Genomic DNA, 20,049 nt, shown 5'->3' with positions numbered 1-20,049 from the left:
CTCTGACCATCTGGCACAGTAGCATATTCCAGCTGGCAGCATACAGCTGCCCCTCTCAAACTAAATGCCATTACTAATCATGTCATTCACCCCGGGGCCATGTCTGCCCTCCCAAGTTTTAGATCATTTCTTTATTTTCATGTTTTAATGGTCATGTTTGTAGCATCTATGACCTGCTGTACCAAAGCACAACCAAAGAGATTTGTCTAGATCCTGAGGAACCACATGAACAGAGTCTCTAAAAAGAGGTTGTGGGAGAATAATAATCATTTTTATTTTTACATCTCACTTTATTTTAATCAATTTAGCTTTTGTAGTTCATATTTCGTTACATAGTTTGTGATCTAAATGTAAACGAAAGGTTTTCCTCACCACAAACGCTTAACCCAAGTTATTACTGTTTTCTATTCTGATCAGCTAGGAAACACATTATTATTATTATTAATCTACAAGTAAAATATGTTATGTCTTTTATATGTTAATATCCTTGTACTTTCTAGTTTAAAACATTTCAAAACGAATAATCAGAATGTGGATCTTGGTCTGGGTTGTGCCGGATTTGTCTGGGTTTTACCAAGAGAAGAGCAGAGTAGTGCTGCAGTTAAGAGGCTGTATGTGAAAATGTAAAACTGTTGGTCTAATCTGTCTTCGCTGAACAAAAGGCCTACACAGACAGGTGTAGTTCCCAGTCATTAAGAGGATAAATTAGCATAAGATAAAGTGAAAGTGAATGAGGAGTACAACCCGGTATGCTATGGGTTTTACTGGTGAGTTTATTACTGAGCTTGTCCCATCAAATGCAGCACAGTTGAAGTAAGAATCAATGTACTATATTGGAGAATAATAAATGGAGAACCTGTAAAGTTTCAAAACTTACTTTAGTTACAAAGGAGATAAATCCATTGTTTGTTTTTTTTTATTATTCTGACAGATACCAGCTTTGGCGACAGTATATGAAACAAATTCTAAGGTCAAATGTCCACTTAGTAGCTTTTCAGAGCTTTCAGCCACGTCAGGTCTTCTTCAGCAGAACTATACTGTGTATACTTAGTTTAAGAAGAAAGATACAGATTAGTCCAGTCATTAAGCAAATGAGGGTGCTAGTAGTGTGAAGAACACTCCAGGCCCAAACAAAATGAAAACGCTTGACTAATTACTTCTTAAATGTGAAAACTATTTTTAATCAGCAGTCAAGCACCCACAGAGCAATTATGTGCAAAACTAAACTGTATAATGGAAATCAAAGATATGCACGTGGGCAAAAAGTTTCATTTACCCAGGAAAACTAGAATAAATCAGTTTAAATAAATTCATCCCTAATCAGCTGCTAAATGTTGCATGCCAATGACACTGATGTAAATATGAATCTACACGAAATCTGATGGACCATCTTCATGTCTTCAAGGCAGGTGCAGGGCCCTGCCAGCAAAATTGTCAGGCACGCAGTTGTCGTAGAAGATCTGGAAAGAGTTGCCAACGTAAGTTACCCGCTTCAGGAAGTCCTCCAGCTGCTGCACCGTCATTTCCTGAACCTTGTTATTCTCCCTGTCGTTGAGCCCATAAGCTGCAAACACGGGGAACTTGGAGCGATCGGAGTACGGTGCATTGTGGTCAAAATCAGTGCAACAGTAGGCCGACCAGAGGTAGGTGGGGATGCCCAGGCGGTTGATGTTCCGGCGGCGGATTGTGTGACCAGAGGTGGTGACCCCGGTGACCACGTAGGCGGTGCCTCGGCAGTAGTTGTTGAGCCTCCTGCGGATGGTGTGCTCGTGTCTTTTCCAGGAACCGATGTTGAACTCTCGGACCTGAGGAACCACGTTTGTCAGAGTGTAGGTGGCTGCTTTGTCGTCGGGGTGGGCCTGGTGCTCGTCCGGATTCAGCTGTCCACGCTCGTAGATCACGGTGTCGGAGTAGTCATCAAGGACAGCCTGTGAATCTTCGAAACTCCTGTGAGTATTTTCAGAGGGGAACTGCTGCATCTCTCTGGAGCCAGACACTGTGGACAGCTGCCGGGATAAACAATGTCATTATTACAGTACGTGGAAGACCAAATAAGGCTAATTCCTGAAGGATCTCTCCATTATTTCTTCCCCTAAACACTTGATATTATGCTTCTTTTTAAGTCCTAAGTGGGACAAACAGCACATCCAAAAACCATCCCTACCTGTGGCTCATACATCCAAGGCACATCAACCTTTTTGGAGCCATCCGAGCGCTTGAAGGTGTAGGCAGAAAAAACAGGGATGTGGTTGAAGGTGTCGTACAGAGTCACAAATCGCGGTCTTCCCTCATAGAACTGGCAAATCTTTACAAACGGCTGTTTCTCGAGCCCGTGAGGCAGCGTGCCCATGTACAGGAACTGTTTACACTCAGGGGAGAGTTTTTCCTGCACCTCTGCACCTGCCATCGCAATGACAAGCAGACAGACGAGGGCTTGATATGTTCCGTAGACAGTCATGACAAATCCTGTCCCCACTGTGCATCTAGTCCCTTTGAGAAGCTGTCCTGCTGTGTGGACTCGGCTTGCTCTGTGTCTCATACCATCTCCGGCATATTATGCAAATTCTTATCTTTTACGCTTTGCAAGTATCGAACCATTACCATATTTGAAAAGCCAGTAACCTGCACCAGTAAATCATGCTGGGAATGATGTGAAACGCCACGTGCTGAAAAAGTTGTCCCGCACTAACAGCGGCAACTAAACTGAGCAGGAGAGTGACAGGAAAGGAAGGTAGAGCACAGGTGCAAATAACATTGATGTTCCATTAAAGTGTTCCCCTAAGCCATCAACTAATAACACCCGGGATTTCCCTGCAATGACAAGTCAAAATGTCTGCTGTGAAAAACGCCTTGTCTGAGAGGTGGTCTAAATCGACCAAATCAAGTGAGAACATCTGTGGATGTATTAAATGTTCACTGTATGTTTTTTTTTAATGTGGATTTAACACACATTCTAAGGACTTCACAGTCCTTTCATTTGTTTAATATTTCAGAAGTATAATTCAAGCCTATTGCTAATGTCAGATGAACACAGAGGTCACAGTGGCCCTCACTAACTCCCATCTCTGCCAAAAGCTTTTTACAGGCACATTATGGCAGCTTTAATGAGGCTGCATGGCTTAGATAATGGTTGAGGCAAGCACATCCGGGATAGAAAAGCTTCCCGGCAGCTCTGCCCACTGTAACGGTTGCTTCAAAAAATTGCTACCCGGACAAATACACCTTTTTCTTTTTTTGCCGATATTTTGACTTGTCAAAGTGGGAAAAGCACAGATGTTACAAATCAAACTGACGATGGCTCCATTTTATGCAAGCGTCCAAGTAAATCTCGGCCGTGTGACAGTGAGCCCACAAGTACAGCACCGGGACCCAGAGACAGAAGCAGCTAGACGGAATTCAGCCGTCATGCATTTTATTATTTACACCTGCAGTTTTACTACTGTGACATGTAAAAAGGTTCACAGTGAAAAAGTGTATTAAGCAATGCTGTCTAGGCTATTTCACATGGCCAAGCTCAGACAAACTAATTAAGATTCAGTAGGTGTGTGTGTGTGTGTGTGTGTGTGTGTGTGTGTGTGTGTGTGTGTGTGTGTGTGTGTGTGTGTGTGTGTGTGTGTGTGTGTGTCTCTGTGTGTGTGTGTGTGTGTCTCTGTGTGTGTCTGTGAAACTGACTTTTAGTGCAGACACAGCCTTTCAGTGAAAAAGGCCCCAAAATGAAGTATTAATACTGAAACTGTTCTATAATAACAGATTTATACATTTTTATGGGCGCCATTTTTCTTCTATTTTGATACCTGACAGGTTTATACTTTGTCAAATTGACAAAATGACAAGTCAGACTTATGGATGAATTTGTGCTGAAAAAGGGGTAACATGCATGTGGGGTAAGGACACTTTTGAAAGCTGCTAAACAAAGTCAAAAATGAAAAGTCTGCAAAAATTGACTAAAACGAACCTGGACTCCAGAGCGTTCTGCCCACTCTGCTCTGCAGAAGATTATCAGTCTTGATATGGTCTTTCAAAGTCCGTCCTGCCTTACAGGTCAGCGTGCCGCTCTATTGGTCAATCCGTGCAGTCTTACACTGCCGTGCATTTATACCCCTCTTGTTTCCCACTGTGATGCTCAGCCTACTGTTTTCTCCTCAATGAAACAGTTGTATTTACTCTTCCTTTCTTTCTTTGTCAGTAAGTAAAGTTGTGTGTGTGTGTGTGTGTGTGCGTGTGTTCGTGTGTGTCCGTGTTCACTGGCATGTCTCAGTGAGAGAAAAGACGGATGTTTTTCAGGAACGTCTGTTTCCATAACAACAGGTTGATGGCAGCATGACCTCTGCCCCTGTGGAAACAAACACTTCCTGTTTACTTACTGGAACATCTTCGCTCTTTACACTGTAACCCCACGCTGACCTACAGTCACCATCCATCCATGCATCCATCCATCTTAGATGTAAAGCACTTAAAAACTCCAGCGGACAAAAAGTCGTATGAAAAACATGTTCCTTTTTTTATTGTCTTTGCAGGTTTAGGGGATGTCGACATCCATCTTGCAAAGGTAAAAATTTTAGTGTTCTTTAAAAATTGAGATAAAGTTTTATATAGTATTACAGTATATTATTATATATAGTAGCAATATTATTTCATAAATGTAGTGCTATAAGAGTTCAGTGTTTGCTTTGAAATTAAATGACTTGGATGTCTGGATAATTTCTTAAGTAAATCAAATTAGTTCAAATTCGGATTTGGATTTGCATACGGACAAAAGACAAGATCCGCACGGCACAAATGCATCTTCTTCTGTAAGATTTTTACCTTTTAAAACAAAGACTCGTCACTGTGGAGACGTTTAAGGAGCTACACCTTACACCTGAACTGAACATTTACAGGGACATTGTTGGCAGATTCGTCATGATTTCATCATGAGAAAAAAAACGTGAGTTATGATAACAATTAACAGCTCTGTACTTTCTGACAAAGAAATGTATCTTATGTGTGACAGAATAACAAACGAATAAACTATATATGTGGTGTTTATTTTATTTTTTTATTCTTGTTGTTTGTTTCGCTAGCGGTGTTCTTATTTTTTTGGGGAGAAATATGAAATTATAACCCTAAATAACCCTTTAGCCTAGAAGTTCCTAAAAGGATGGAGTATCTCTGCCCGGGCGATAACGATGACTGAGAGCATAATGCTATCGGGCAGTGGTGGAGGAAGTATTAAGACATTGTACTGTAGTAAAAGTAGCAGTACGACAATTAAAAAAAAATACTCTTACATCAATAAAAGTGCTAAGTATTATCAGTTAATTGTACTTTCAGTATTAAAGTAAAGGAACTCACTGTGCAAGATTAAAAGAAGCATTTTAATATTGTAGCCGGCTGCAGCAAAGCTGATCTGACTAATTTACTGAATATACTGTATATTAAGATACTTACAAATACAAGGCAGGGTATTTTTTATATGCTTTTTATAGGTTTTTAAAATCTTCATTTGTAAAAGTAACTAGTAACTGCAGCTGTCAGATTATTACAGTGGAGTTAAAAGTACAATATTTCCCTCTGAAACGTTGCGGAGTGAAGGTATAAAGTTGCGTGAAATTAAAATACTCAAGTGTAAGTACCTCAGGATGGTAGTCAGGTACAGTAGTTGAGTAAGTGCACTTTCCAAGGCTGTAACTATGAATGAGGACACCAGGATTTTGCTCTTGATATTTTTTCCATTCCCATTTTAACACAGAGACAGATTTCCTTTCGGAAGTCAGTGATTTTTGACATTGCAATTGCACGGTAAAGAGCGCTCTTAAATGCCAAATTACCAAATAAAAGACAAATAAGTACACATCCAAACTTTCCCTCTCGGATTCTGTCGACCCTTATTTTTAATAAATGCCTGTTGTTACAGTGAATAAAACTGAATGATGATTAGTACACAGGGTGGAAAAAAACCTCCTGAAACAACATGTAGACTGTGCAACACAGCAGTCAACACAGGCCCTATTAAACCTGTCAATTTAAGAGATTTTTTCTTCCTTTCTTTCTTTGAGGTGGCAGCCTTATAGATGCGAGATAACACAGCTGTGAGTCAGGATCCGCTTTCACCTGAAAACTTGTCTTTTTTGCGCCGGGTGTGTAGAGATCAATGGTTTAAAGTCCTGTTTAAATGTATTCATGAAGGCTGCCTCACACACATCCACGCCTCTATTCTGATTTTGCAGTCTGACTATAGATGTGAGGGCTGTTAATTGCCGTTTGTCCTCTGTGTGCGTTGGTTACACACCACCTCTGCGTACGCTGTGTGTTTGAACATGTGACACACGGAGAACAAAGAGTGTGTTTGTGTTTGCACTCATTTGTGTACTGTATGTGCATTTGGATGTGTTTGTGTCTGTGCATAGAGAATATGAGACGCGCAGTAGGGTTTGAGGGGGGTGGGGGGGGGTCTGTTTGCGTTTCGAGTTTGTGTGTATTTGTGGGGGGAGTCATTGTGTCTCTCGGGAGGTGTGTGTGTTTGTGCTGAGCGGGGGGGTGTTTGCAGGTCTCGTAACTCTCTGCTGGGGTGGTCTGGTCAAAGAGCAAGAGAAAGGAGGGTTCTGGGTATGCACGCGTGTGTGTGTGTGTGTGTGTGCGTGTGTGTGTGTGTGTGTGTATATATTCAGACACAAGAAGAAGACACACCTTCTTCAGCTGACACACTACAGATGTAGTAAGGGGAGTAGAAGTCACAGACAGAGAAAGTGAAATGAGAGAGGACAGGATGAGAGGACGGAGGCTGACGTTTGCTCCACAATGATCATCACACAATCATAAGAATCTCAGAAAGGATTTCGTCAAAGCTGATGAAGCAGCCTGAGGTGAGTGTCTGTCGTGAGCCCCATCATCATTCCTCTCAGGACTCGGCCCTCATTTGGGACAACTTGAGAATTTCCCTTTCCCTTTACTTTATCCTTCTGCTCAGAGCTTTTTTTTTCTGTTTCTGCCTTCGTCTGAGATTTGATGCAGCACCTCTAAAAGTTTTCTCTCCGGTGTCCGAGCTTAACGGTGGCAGCCAGGCCTGAAATAGTCACACAAAGTGTTTTAATTGTTTGGGGGTTTTTTTTCCTGAAAAAAGGAGTAGGGCACCAGATCAGCTAAAATGACATTAGGTGATATTGTGATGTTGTTTGCAGGACAGATTTGTTCCATTCCCAGACCAAACTCCTTAACTGGTCTGTGTGTAGCTAAACTTGGACTGGTAAAAGCTGCACGTGTGCAGTGTTCATTTCATTCCTGTTGCAAAGGTGTGTGAATCTCACTGCACTTCACTTTATTTTCAGAACATCTGAGTCCAGGTACAGAAGATGTGAAAGAGAAAAAAGGGGGACAACCAATCCAGAACTGGAACCAGGGCCCAAAACCTTCTATCTAGAACACGTGTACCATTGCAGGAGTTCCTACTTTTTGCCTCTAAACATTGTACTGAGCAAACTTCAGCTCGCCGGGAAAGAACTGGAACCTCCGGTGATTTTAATGGCAAATCATTTGATATAGAAACACAGAAGATGGACGGACAGATGTCAGATGCCGACTACCCCGTCTCCCCATCTCCTTCTCCCCCTCCCCTCTTCCACTGCGACTACACCGACTGGTCTCCCTCCTTCTCCATCATCCCATCCGTCTACCTGCTGGCCTTCCTGGTCGGTTGCCTCGGCAACAGCCTGGTGCTCTGGGTCTACCTGGATCGAGCTGAGGGGAGGAGAACCAGGACCGGGGACAAAAACCAAACTGGAGTTGGAGAGTTTTGTTGCACCAGCATGTTCAGGGCCGGTCAGCGGAACATTAGCGGAGCCGGTAGAGTTCAGCGTGAGTCTTTTCCTCAGAGGAACAAGGAAAACTGTGGATTTTCCTCAGGACAGAACTGCAGACCCTCCTTTCACTCTTCCACCTCCTCCTGCAACCCTCCCTCCGTCCCTCGTCCCTCTCGCTCACTCACAGAGTCTCTAATAGCCAGCTTAGCGTTAGCTGACCTCTGCTTCCTTGTGACTCTCCCGCTGTGGGCCGTCTACACAGCCATGGGCTACCACTGGCCTTTTGGGCAACCCCTCTGCCAAGTCAGCAGCTTCCTCACTGCCCTCAACATGTATGCCAGCGTGTTCAGCCTGAGCATGCTCAGTGTGGAGCGGTACTGGGTTCTGACTGGACGCCGTCACTCCAGCCACCATGCCGCGCGGCGCCGCCCCAGCAGGGCTTTGCGGATACTCGGGGGCGTGTGGCTGCTGGCAGGGGTGCTGGCGCTTCCTGGTTTGCTGCTGCGCTCCGTCCGGGAGATGGAGCTAGACTCTGGATCTGAGGATGATTGGCAGCTAGAGCCTGCTGACTCTGGATCAGTCTTCCTCTCCTGCCAGATGGATTACTCCATGCTGATAGGAGCAGAGCTGGGGGAGGCAGAAAAAGAGAGGGCAGAGATGTGGTGGGCTGCCGCCCTGAGTCTTAAATCCACTCTAGTTGGCTTCCTGCTCCCTCTTGTCATCTTACTGGTCTGCTACTGCTCACTGGCCCAGCTCCTCAGCAGACATTTTGGACAGGGCCCTCGTCCTGACCGCAGGCGCCAGCGCAGACTCCTCAGGGTCATTGTCACTTTAGTGATGGCGTTCTTCCTGTGCTGGCTGCCGCTGCACGTTAACAAGACTGTGTCCATGCTGCTGGAGTTTGGCTTTGTCCCGTACTCCTGCTCTTTAGATCAGGTTCTACTGGCTGCTCACCCCTACGTCACCTGCTTAGCTTACCTCAACTCCTGCCTTAACCCTCTCCTCTACGCTGCCTGCGATCCGTCGTTTAGGAAGAGATGCCGAGGCGCTCTTCTCACGTTGTGCTGGACGAGCAGAAGAGGTGCAGAGGGAGGGGAGGGAAAGAGGGATGAAGGAGAGGAAGAGAAGGAGGAGAGGAGCTCAGCTTCGCCCACAGGAACGCAGGAGGAAACAGCAGACAGGACAGAGGAGGAGATGGTGGGGGAGGTGGGTGGCAGGGTGGCTGAAGGGTGAGGGGCCACAGGAACCGTGGCTCAACGTCTAAGATGATAACTGCTTAAAAATGGCAAAGTTAACCCGCTCCAACCTAGTTTCACTTCACCTTGGAGCGCGAGGACATCAGGTCATGTTGTTTGCGTCGTATGTGACATGTTTCGGGAATTTTCGACATCTGCAATGGACTGAATTCTGAAGTGGGCCAGACTCAGACCCTCTGGAAGAAACCGTGTCAAATGTCAATGTTTTACAAATAAACACCTTCATCAAGTGAACATTCAAGAGTCCATAAACATAATTCCTTGCCTCCAGTCCACACATTTCCCACAGGAAAGATGCCACCACTTTCCCAGAGATGGTCCCCGCATGGACCAAATATTTTTGGTCATATGATCTGTTTCTATATTTTACACCCTGAGTTGTTTATTGCTTTTATTGTTGTTTTCCCAATAAAATAAGTAATGTAAACCCACATTTGTCTTTTTCTTATTGACGTTTCTTGACTTTTCTTTATTACAAGAAGAGGACGTTTGTGGACGTTGTGGATGAAGTAACACATGTAAAAGCAAACAAACACACAAACAAAAAAACTCCACCAGAAAAAGCAAATTCTGGTTCAACTAAACAGGAACATAATCCAATATCTAGAAAATATACTCAGCAAGTTGTTTAACCTTAACTGACAAGTTTATTTAATCTGGAAAAAAAAATACAGTCGAACTGAAATAACATATTTTCAGGCCCACAGCACAAAACTGACAAAATGTCAAAAGATAAAAAAGATCAGGACGAAAATATAAAGCAACTTTTTATTTCAAACAATAAATAAGTAATATTAGAGACATAACCTGCTTTAAGCCTTTTTTTGATTATTATTATTTCTTAAGAGTGTGTTCTGCAGAAGCACCGCACCCCGTCCAGAGAGCGGCGCTGATGATCCATTAAACCGTTACGCCGACGACCAGAAAACTCGGACGGGCTCGACTTGACCCACGACCCCCGCACTTGTCTACACGCCTTACGCAGAATATAAGGACGCCCCCTACGGTGGAAGTCGGCGGGTCCTCGTCGAGTCTCCTTGAACCGCCTCCGTGCACGGCTTCGCATCAGGGACAGGTCTGCCACCGGGAGAAAAACTACCGCACCGCGGGAACGTCGACGCCCGCTTTGGGCTGGTTTTGAGGAACGATGAGGACGGGCACGGCGTTGATTTATGATGAGGAGATGACCAAGTACAAACTGCTCTGGGTTGAGTGAGTACGCGGGGGGAACTGGGTACATGCTGCACAGCTAACCGTTAGCTTGCTAACTGAAGGAACTGGATGCAACGCGTTCATCCGAGTTTATCCACTGGTTGACTGTGGCTACATGTGATTACATTTCACCCGTCTTCATTGATAAATTTGTGCCGGTAACGTTGCATTGGCGTTACTGTAACCTCAGGTAGGATAACTACCACAAGCTTTAATCTCAGGGAAGCCAAAGGAAGTAGAATATTAAATACTTGATCATTATCGCACGAATCTGTGATTAATTGATTAAATAATTAGTGTCAACTAGTTGTTTTTTTGTTGTTGTTATTTTTAACGCGTTCCCTGGAATCGATAGCATTAAGTTGTTGTGGTGGTAGGAAGTAAAGTTGCAGTTTTCTTGTTGCTAGTCCGGTCAGTTAGTGAGGAGCACCCGAACTGTTAGCTCACAAGCTAACAGTTGTGTTTATATGTGCCCTCTATTTACTGAGTTAATTTCTTCACAGACTTGTCGTGAAATTAACACAATCACTCCTTAAGTCTTTATTTTTCTCGTCACTGTCTTTTTCATGTGGTTTTATTGTTACTCTGCACTTTGTTTTAGCGCTTTCAGTTACTCTGCTGTTTGATTCAGTGCAAAATAAAATGCAAATCCAGATGTTTGATTTTGGATATACATCGGCATCTTGGCAGTTAGATAAAACGTTATAGTACCTCTGACATAATTTCACATATTTTAAGGGATGTTCTTGTGTTTGTCTTTGTGCCATATGGTTTGTGTGCACATAAATCACACAAGCAGAAGCAAATAAAACCATGGCATTCCTTGTTTCAACCAATGTCCAGTTGATTTTTTTTTTTTTCTTTTTTTTTTCCCTTGATATAAAGTCTAAGATCTCCAAAAGTTTCAGACTCTCACACTTTTGTTTGGCAGAGACAACGAGGTTTAATTTTTTTTTCATGTACTGTTTTCATCTTTGTATTCATTTTATTTGATGTTAATTTGAAGAAGATTGCAGCTTCGTCAACATAAGTGAAATATGACTCCTGTCATGTTTCACTTATGTTAAATGTTTTTTTTCAATATATTGTTTGTGCATAGAAGGTGCAAAAATACAATTACCAAACTACTGACTTTGTAAAATTTTGCAAAACCTGAATTTCATGTGCACAAAAACAAATTCAGTTGTCCTTACAACAACACATAAATCAAACTCAAGTAGAAATGTCTGCCTCTCTCCAGTCCAGCGTGTAAGATCGAAGTACCCGAGCGTCTGACGGTGAGTCATGAAGCTTTGGTCAGGAGCGGTCTGGCTGATCGCTGTGTCTCCATACCTGTCCGCGAGGCAACGGAAGCAGACATCCTGCTGGTTCACAGGTCAGTCCTGATCTTGACAAAGACCTCCCACCTGGTTCAGTTAATTCTGTTAATTCTATTAATTCTAGTGATGAAGTTGAGAGAAATGCCTCAAATCACCCAGCTGCGTGTACTTTTCCGTTTCCAACAGTGAGGAATATCTGGAGGCGGTGAAGAAGACCCCTCACATGACTCTGGAGGACCTGAAGGAGTTCACCCTCCAATATGGCGACGTCTACTTCCACCCTGTCAGTCCTGCACTTAATATTCTTACTAGCCGAGTTGCAGCTGTTGTCATTTATTTGTATCTCACTTTTGGTCAATCAGTGGTGCTTAGAGAAACTTTCAGGTTGTGTCGATGAAAGTAGCTAATTTTCACTCCTGACTAATCGCCCTCTTTCTCACGAACTTTCCTAGAACATTTATCGCTGTGCCAAGCTGGCTGCAGGAGCCGCACTGCAACTGGTGGACAGTGTAATGACGGGGAAGGTGAGGAATGGCATGGCTCTGGTCAGGTGAGGCTGTTGTAACCAGTGAGACGCGGCAGTCCTGATATGTACTCTGATGCTACATTGATTTGTGTTTCGAGTATCTCTTTTGTGAGGAAGACTGTGACTGGAGAAGTCAACGAAGGTATTTATTTGCGGTAAACAAATGACTGGCTCTTGGTCAAAAGACAATTGCACATTTTTCTGCAACTACACTGTAGTCAACTACATTCGTCTGTTGAGAGAATCAGTTTTTGCTCAGAGTTAAGAGCAGTCTGACGCGTTAAGTTAATGGAGAAGTTTCAGTCATAGACCTCCATCAAGCATTGAACTCACAGTAGATTTAAAAACAACATTTTTATACTATATAAAGTATACAGGCAATCGAAAAAATCAATCAATCAACGAACCAGTCTAAAAGGGAGTCGCACCACAAACACCTGAGAGAGAGTTACTCCCTCATCAGTTAATAAAATACATAAGTTAAATGAGATGAGCAATGTGCGTCAAGATCCATAGAATACGATGGAAATCTGGAAATAGAGAATCCTGGACAGCTAATACAGAATAAGTAAAAAACAAAGAACAAACAAACAAAGAAATTCAAACTTAATGACGACCAGTAAAACTGGAAATAATTCATGCTGAATTTTTCTGTAATTTAAACATCTGTTAAGACAAATACCAAAACACTGGAGTCAGTTATTAAGGAAGTAATTTTAAACCCCTACAAAATACCAAATATGGGTTTCCCGCTTCTTTTTCTACTTTTTATATCATTATAAACTAATTACTAAAGTTTTTTTCTGCTTGTCAGACTAATTAAGAAATTGTAAGGTTTTCTTTTGTTTTTTTTGTTTGATAATCAATTACTTTATTATAGGGAGAAAAAAAAATCATGACAAGTATATCACTTCTGTCATAGGCCACCAGGGCACCACAGTATGCGCAGTGCTGCCAGTGGTTTCTGCGTGTTCAACAATGTGGCCATAGCAGCTCAATATGCAAAGCAAAAATATGGAGTAAAAAGGTAACATGACTTTTTATTTACTTACTTTGTTTATTCTGGCCTATTCAAGACCTACTGTAGCGGTTCTGTCTCCATACATTTATTTACTTTGTTTTTTCAGGGTGTTGATAGTTGACTGGGACATACATCATGGTCAAGGGGTCCAGTACTGTTTTGAAGATGATCCAAGGTGAGTCTTTGCTGATGGAGGGATCCTGAATTGCGTATGTTGGATGTTGTCTTGTCTTCTGGCATAATGAGTTCTGCATGCTACCTTTTTGTCCCAGCGTCCTCTACTTCTCATGGCACCGCTATGAGCATCAGAAATTCTGGCCTCAGCTTAGAGAATCGGACTTTGACAGTGTTGGCAAAGAGAAGGGGGCCGGATTCAATATAAATGTACCGTGGAACAAGGTAAGTATTCGAAATACTATTCAATTGAAGTAATTATAAATTATTTTTCAATTTCCTTGGCCTTCTTTGTACAAATGCTGCTTACTTTATCTTAGACTCTACTTTTGTGTTGACTGATAGATTATAATGGAAAATAGAGTAAACGCTTTATGGAATTTGTGCTTCATAAGTAAAAATGTACAGTGATTATAATGTTTTTTTAATAAACATGCCACAGGAAAATTAATGAGAAAAAAATTCAAAAAGAGGATTTTTAATACTTTATAGCCCTTGTGTTGATTATTCATAATCTTTGATGGTTTAATTAATCTTTTAATGTATAAAATTGTCAAATTATGATAAACTCGTATAATAATTTAACAGAACCCAAAGGGGTGTTTTATAATTGCTTTCTTAGCCTGACCGCCACCTCACAATGGAGCAAACAAGTAGCTTTACCCATTTTTTTGACACTGAAACACCAAAAAATGTTCGGCATTCATTATGTAAAACACATTGTCAGTCAACGAATTAACTGCCCTTTTAGCACTGATGGTTGAATGCACAAAAGTCTGTGTGTATGAATGTATTTACTGAAGACTTTACGTATTGATATTTTCAGGTGGGAATGCAGGACAGCGACTATGTTTCAGTCTTCTGTCATCTCCTTTTGCCAGTCGCGTACGAGGTGAGAAAGAAAACTCGCACTCTGCTAACAGACGGTCTGATGTGTTCGACGTGACTCATCTGAGCGCGTGATTGTTTGTCACAGTTTTGCCCAGACTTGGTGTTGGTGTGTGCGGGCTTTGACTCAGCCATCGGTGACCCAGAGGTACTGAATATAAATTACTAAATAAAACTGAAGATGCAAATTGCCATATTTCTGCTGATCCTTTTTTATGTATGTTGAATTTATGTAGTATCACATGCATATTCACCCTTTTGCACTCATGTCCCGTTGCTCTTATATCTCAGGATGCATGTGTACTGTAACACTATGTGTCCAGTCTGTTTTCCACCACCGAGACATGACACGTTAAACGGATTTCAGTGACTCTTTGCTTTCAGGGTGAAATGTGTGCCGCTCCAGACGTCTTTGCCCACCTCACTCACCTCCTGATGAACCTTGCAGGAGGCAAACTGTGTGCTGTGCTGGAGGTCAGTTTGTCGTTGTCAGGCTGCACAAAATGTTCTTGTTAACATGAACACAAACATATAAAACAAGTAGCACTCATTTCTTTAAATATGTTATTCCTTCAAGACCCACCCTCCTCGAGACACTCAGTTCAATTCTGTTCTCTACTGTGCATCGTATCCACTGGATTATTTTTAAGACAGTGTTTTCTTTAAGAAAATTAACACAATGACCAAAAAACACAAGAGTCTAATCGAGCAATATATATATATATTACATGTTACAGTAGTCTGGGGCAGTTCTAAATAGTTGTTGTGACCTGTGTTCACAACAGAAGGCTGTAAAAGGTTTTACTGTGTTTTCCAGGGAGGGTACAACTTGACTTCGCTCGCCCAGTCTGTGTGTCAAACAGTTCAGACGTTGCTTGGAGATCCAGCACCTCGACCTGCAGACCTCGCCGGGCCCTGTAAAAGGTTTTTCCTCGCTCTAGGACAAATTTAGGTGTCAAGCCTTATTTTGTGTGTGTGTGTGTGTGTGTGTGTGTGTGTGTGTGTGTGTTTTACAGTCGTAGTGAATTTTATTTTTCTCTTTTCAGTGCGCTTGAGTCCCTTCACTGTGTCCGATCAGCTCATAGGCAGTACTGGTCCTGCCTCAAACATGCAGGTATAACATCCACTTAATTATGTCTGAGCTATTCCTTAGAAGAGCACTGCACCGAATTCACAATGCACTTCTGTAACATTGTGTTGAGACAAAAAAACATAAATAAGTAAAAGGATCAAAATGAATGCAGCAGAACCATATAATGTCTTTTTTACCCCATGTATTCTTCTTCCTTGTCAAACCTGGCGCCTACATTACCCACAATGCAGATCTGACTGCTTTGTACAACTCTTTCTCATCTGCGGTAGTACTCTCCATCTCCTATATGCAGGCGTTGATGTGTACTATTCCTGGAGTTCTCCTTGAACTAGCCTGTGTCCCAACCAGAGCGATGGCTGGCAGTACTTCCTGATTACTTGTGTTTTTATTGTTTTAACCGCCATGTCACTTTTATGTTCACTAATTCATAAAAGTGTTTTTATCGCTCTTCGCTTTCAGCTGATCTACCCTCCCCTGATATCAGCACCAAGCGCGTTAAATTGGCAGAGGAAGAAGACGAAGAAGTAACACTGGACAAGGGAGAAGAGGAGGAAAGCGCAGAGGAAAAGGTGTGGCCAGAGCCTCTGAAACGAGTCCCTCCTCCTACCCGTACTGCTGTAGTGCTCCCTGATGGTGTCGCTTGCCCGGACGGATGTAAAAACTTCAGACCATCGGAGGATCTCGACCCACTCATAGTGAACAAACTCAAGTATGGAGCTGTGGCTGGTCAGGGTCCACTTACATTAACATTATTCATAGTACTCACATTTATTTCTGATGATCGACACAGGGAGAGTTTATGCTTGTGTTCAAAATATAAATTTCTAATCGTGATTTACTCTTCATTATTCAGTAATGTTTTTTTTTTTTTTTTTTTTTTTTTTTTGTCTCAATAAGGGAGGATTTCCTCAAAGATGCAGATGACAGTGATGCTCTCTCAACCCTCTCCAGTCTTGTTGCCCTTGTAGAGAAAATGGAGAAGAATGAGGTAGAGTCAGGATATTGTTGTGCCTTGTCTTTTTGAGCGCTGCCAGGTGATCTGCTCGTAAATGCACTGTTTGCTTTGCCGTCCTGCGTACGTGAGCCGCAGGCCTCTATCATGTGATTTCATTGCTTGCCTCTCAGGTCTGCAGTGGCTTGGCGCTGGTCCGCGACGTCTCCGTGGCGATGATGTGTGTTGTCCAACATGCTGCATCTGCGCTCAGGAACCGGTATAGCAACCTGGATCTAAACTTTACATACAGTGACTGTATGTTTTTTTTATATAGATCGTCTTGCAGAAATATCCTTGCAGGAAATGCCCAACAACTTAACGAGTGGTTCAACATTTCAAGAAATGTGCTTACGCGCTTTTTTGCCAAGAGTTAGATGAGAAGATTGATACCACTCTCATGTTTGCGGCTATCTGAAACAGTAACACTGAAAGGCCCCTTGAAATCAAAGCAGAAAGTTAAACAGTTAAAAAATTAAAAATGATTTCCTTTGAAGAACCAGTTGGGTTTATTAAATATGAGTCAACCAACAGAAGACTTACCAGTGAAGTTTACATGTTTATTGAAGGATGTTTTATTGTCAGAAATACAGTCTGATTCGATACCGCTCTCTCTTATTGCAGGGTTTTGGTTGTGTGCCTCGGGGACGGGAAGGTTCCGAGTCACGTCACAGAAGATGGGTGATTATCATTTGTGATTTAAAAACTTAGCAAACCTTTTAGCAGATGAAAATTGTCTGCAGAAGCCCGAACACTGCGGTAACGGAAATGTTTCTACCTCTAGGAAAACGTGCGTCGTGCAGTTCAGCGACAAGGAGTCAGAGGAACAGGAATCCAAATATTACATTCCTGTCTGTCTGAAGAAGGTACTGTGTATTGCAGTAAGACCAATCATAATTCAGAGGATTTATCACTTCATATTTTCTGTGTATGTGTAATTCTCTACTGGAGGCAAATTCAGAATTCCTGTTTTATTTTCTTTCTCCATGATTGTATTATGACAGAGTTCTTTATACCAAGACATTGTGGCCACAAAATTGTAGCTGAATAAGTGTAAAAAAATATAGATAGATAGATAGATAGATAGATAGATAGATAGATAGATAGATAGATAGATATAGAGAGAGATTTGGCCACGAAAACACAACTGACCCATCTGATGCAATATCATGAACACAAGCCTGAGTTTCTACAGTATTGTTTTAGAAAATTGCAGTAAATATTGTAAGAAATAATGCTTTGAGGTTGATAGAAGCCCTTCTGTTGTCCATATTGTCCATAACTGTCTGCGTGTGTGTGCGCGTGTGCATGTGTTTTTCACAGGAAAGGTATGTGTTTTTGAAAATGCCAACATATCCGACATGTATTTGCCGTCCTCCTACAGGGCTACGGTGACGTGTCGGGGTTCATACAGGCCGTGCTGGGCCTCCTCCTGCCTCTGGGATATGAGTACGACCCCGGTCTGGTTCTGTTGGTTCGGATGTCAGATAGTGGGCCGTGTGAGAGCGCGTGGCAACAACTAACCGGTCTGCTGCTGGGCCTAGCACAAGGACACACGCTGGTACTCTTGCAGGTAAGAAGCCTGTGGCAAGTTTTTCATAAGAGTACAGTGAAAGCCACATCATTATTTGTTAGTGTGGAGGTACAAATTTTCATCTTTGGCTTTATTTTCGGAGAGGTTTAAATAGCAGGGTGGTCTCTTTTAGCGGTCGGTGTTTTGTCTTTCTTTTAGGAAGGTGAGAGAACACGTGTCGGCCCCACAGCCTCCTCCCTCCTCGGGGACCCAGCCCCCTCTTTGGGGCAGCTTCCTGCCCCTACACCAGAGGATGTGGAGTCAATGGAGCGGCTGAGACACAGGCTGAAGGCTGACTGGAAACTCCTGCAGACCACGGGTGACTTCACAACAGCAGCAGCAGATATAAACTTGACTCATTGTCTGACATCCGCACAGCTTTTAAAATTACCTGGACTGTATTAATAAGAGTTTGTTTCTCCTAAAAACAGCACAAGGAAGTGGAGGAGGTGATGAGCGCTGAAGCTGGTCCTGCTGTTTTTTGTAGGAAAAAAAAAAAAATCAGATGAAGCATTTCAAATGTCACAATGCAGTTTTGTATTTTTTGCCAATTTATAATGTCTGGAAGTGGAATGATTTGGAATTCATGAACATATTGTGAATACCATGGTTGATTCATCTATTTTTGATACATAGATTAACACACAACATCAGCTCAGTTTTATGAAACATTTGCTTACATCATTAAGGTTTTGGAAAAAGTGTTTTTTCTTTTTCTTCCATTGGCAACTGAAACTCTGTATGTGAATATATTGTATCTTACATTTATGTAGTCAAAAACAGACATTCAGCCTTTAAATACGGAAAAGTTGATAGTAACTGACAAATTGTAGAGCCTAAAAATTACAGATAGATAGCACTAGTTAACATCTGACAATAATTTGTCATTACTTTATAGTAAATTGTTTAATAGGCCTAGTTCTAGTCTAGTTACAGGCTTAATAAGCAGGTTAGATATGGTCGGGTCTTTAATATTATTTTGTTTTTCTTTATAATTTATCTCCACATTTTTATAAATGATTACCAAATGGTAGATCTTAAATGGCTTTCACGTTGACCTCATTACAAACCATTGATGTTCACGTGTGGTTTCTAAACCAGTGATGTGACGCCAGTGTCTCAGCAGGGTGTCTGAACTTCACCCTTTGGTCTCCATAGTTTTGATGCACTGATAGAAACAAGAGCCCAGTTTTGGAGAAGAGACACGAACGCCCGGACTCTGTTTGCAAAACAGCAAAATGCGTGCACCAAAAGGTTGTCCAAGCACTGCACACAGCCTTTACACAATAAATAAAATATTGAATATTTCGTCACCTAACTTAGGAGTTTTGCACATGAGAGACTGCGTTCAATGGATGTTCAACAGTATATAAATAAAACACTCATCATGCGAGCTTAGATAGAAGCACAAGTAGCAGTAAGAACTTTTACTTTAGTTGAAAAGTCAAGACCACAAAAAAAAAAATCAAAAATACTTGACTACAAGTAAAAGTCCTGCACTCAAAATCTTATGCAAAAATAGGAGTACTATGAGCACAAAGTACTAAAGTGCTCATAATGCAAAATAAATGCCTCTCTTTCAGAATGGCATTTATCATGAATATACTATTATATTTTAACATGCAAGCAGCCTTTTAGTGTTTTCAAGGTAGAGCTCATTTTGACAACTTTAGAAAATATTGGGTCATTTAATCTATTACAGTGCACATTTTCTAAACCAGGGTCTCTGCAGGGTTCACCAAGTCAAATTTAAAGTTTTTAAAAAAACATCTTTAATACAACTTCGTGTGCAACTTCATCCCTGTCTCACTGACGCAGCGGCCAGTGTATGAAAGTTAACGGTGAAAATCAGAGGGGACAAAGAGGCCTAGAATTATTTACCGGGTGCATGAATTGATTGATATTTGTACCACATTCGTGTCAGTAGTTCCTGGCAGTTATATAAGAGTTCCTAATATTATTATCACATAATAATTTGCATGGATTAACCAATTAAAAAAACAACTAACTAATTCAATGTCCATGAATTTCTCCAGCCTGGTTTTTGCTAAAATCGCTCACACAGAAACCTTTTTATAAGTAACCTTCCTGCCCACAGAGGGGCAAACATAGATTTATGCCCGCTTGAAAATAAAATTCAAGACTTTTTAATACCTTTTGAAAGCCTTTTTTTTTGCATTTTGAGACTTGTCAACAGCAGAAGATACCGTTTAAACTG

General features: G+C 41.8%; 3 protein-coding genes across 6 annotated transcripts; 2 read left to right on the top strand and 1 right to left on the bottom strand.

Moving 5' to 3' along the window:
* Positions 1 to 1,400: 1,400 nt before the first annotated feature.
* On the bottom strand, positions 1,401 to 2,490 carry LOC120792897 (endonuclease domain-containing 1 protein-like). Its single transcript, XM_040132290.1, has 2 exons — positions 2,165 to 2,490; positions 1,401 to 2,006 (listed from the first exon to the last, which is right to left on the bottom strand). The coding sequence occupies exons 1-2, from the start codon at positions 2,456 to 2,458 to the stop codon at positions 1,401 to 1,403; spliced, it is 900 nt and encodes a 299-aa protein (XP_039988224.1). The 5' UTR covers positions 2,459 to 2,490.
* Positions 2,491 to 7,523: 5,033 nt separating this feature from the next.
* On the top strand, positions 7,524 to 10,175 carry aplnr2 (apelin receptor 2). Its single transcript, XM_040132289.1, has 2 exons — positions 7,524 to 8,984; positions 10,020 to 10,175. The coding sequence occupies exons 1-2, from the start codon at positions 7,533 to 7,535 to the stop codon at positions 10,173 to 10,175; spliced, it is 1,608 nt and encodes a 535-aa protein (XP_039988223.1). The 5' UTR covers positions 7,524 to 7,532.
* On the top strand, positions 9,996 to 19,882 carry hdac10 (histone deacetylase 10). Of its 4 annotated transcripts, XM_040133974.1 has the most exons (20): positions 9,996 to 10,246; positions 11,487 to 11,621; positions 11,752 to 11,848; positions 12,018 to 12,115; positions 13,014 to 13,118; positions 13,219 to 13,287; positions 13,385 to 13,511; positions 14,113 to 14,178; positions 14,263 to 14,322; positions 14,559 to 14,648; positions 14,992 to 15,098; positions 15,221 to 15,288; positions 15,727 to 15,976; positions 16,165 to 16,255; positions 16,393 to 16,478; positions 16,883 to 16,939; positions 17,043 to 17,124; positions 17,643 to 17,831; positions 17,991 to 18,150; positions 18,263 to 18,356. In XM_040133974.1, exons 1-20 carry the CDS (start codon positions 10,182 to 10,184, stop codon positions 18,292 to 18,294), a joined length of 2,034 nt encoding a protein of 677 aa, XP_039989908.1. In that variant the 5' UTR covers positions 9,996 to 10,181; the 3' UTR covers positions 18,295 to 18,356. The 4 variants fall into 4 exon arrangements, with proteins under 4 accessions (XP_039989908.1, XP_039989907.1, XP_039989909.1 ...); XM_040133973.1 differs by having other exon boundaries at positions 17,991 to 19,882; XM_040133975.1 differs by lacking the exons at positions 9,996 to 10,246; positions 11,487 to 11,621 and having other exon boundaries at positions 11,809 to 11,848; positions 12,018 to 12,089; positions 17,991 to 19,882.
* Positions 19,883 to 20,049: the final 167 nt, after the last annotated feature.

Source organism: Xiphias gladius, chromosome 8 (assembly GCF_016859285.1).
Source record: "Xiphias gladius isolate SHS-SW01 ecotype Sanya breed wild chromosome 8, ASM1685928v1, whole genome shotgun sequence".
Lineage (NCBI taxonomy): Eukaryota > Metazoa > Chordata > Actinopteri > Istiophoriformes > Xiphiidae > Xiphias > Xiphias gladius.
The sequence above is the reverse complement of the archived record's forward strand: the minus strand, read 5'-3'. Positions and strand labels throughout refer to the sequence as shown.

Excerpts from the sequence above, each read along its gene's own strand:
- LOC120792897 (XM_040132290.1), bottom strand. The coding sequence starts at position 2,458 with ATGACTGTCTACGGAACATATCAAGCCCTCGTCTGTCTGCTTGTCATT. Across the intron at positions 2,007-2,164 it reads CTTGGATGTATGAGCCACAG|CTGTCCACAGTGTCTGGCTC; the intron begins GTAGGGATGGTT and ends TTATCCCGGCAG.
- aplnr2 (XM_040132289.1), top strand. The coding sequence starts at position 7,533 with ATGGACGGACAGATGTCAGATGCCGACTACCCCGTCTCCCCATCTCCT. Across the intron at positions 8,985-10,019 it reads AGGAGGAGATGGTGGGGGAG|AATATAAGGACGCCCCCTAC; the intron begins GTGGGTGGCAGG and ends CGCCTTACGCAG.
- hdac10 (XM_040133973.1), top strand. The coding sequence starts at position 10,182 with ATGAGGACGGGCACGGCGTTGATTTATGATGAGGAGATGACCAAGTAC. Across the intron at positions 12,116-13,013 it reads AATGGCATGGCTCTGGTCAG|GCCACCAGGGCACCACAGTA; the intron begins GTGAGGCTGTTG and ends CTTCTGTCATAG. Across the intron at positions 14,323-14,558 it reads CAGCCATCGGTGACCCAGAG|GGTGAAATGTGTGCCGCTCC; the intron begins GTACTGAATATA and ends CTTTGCTTTCAG.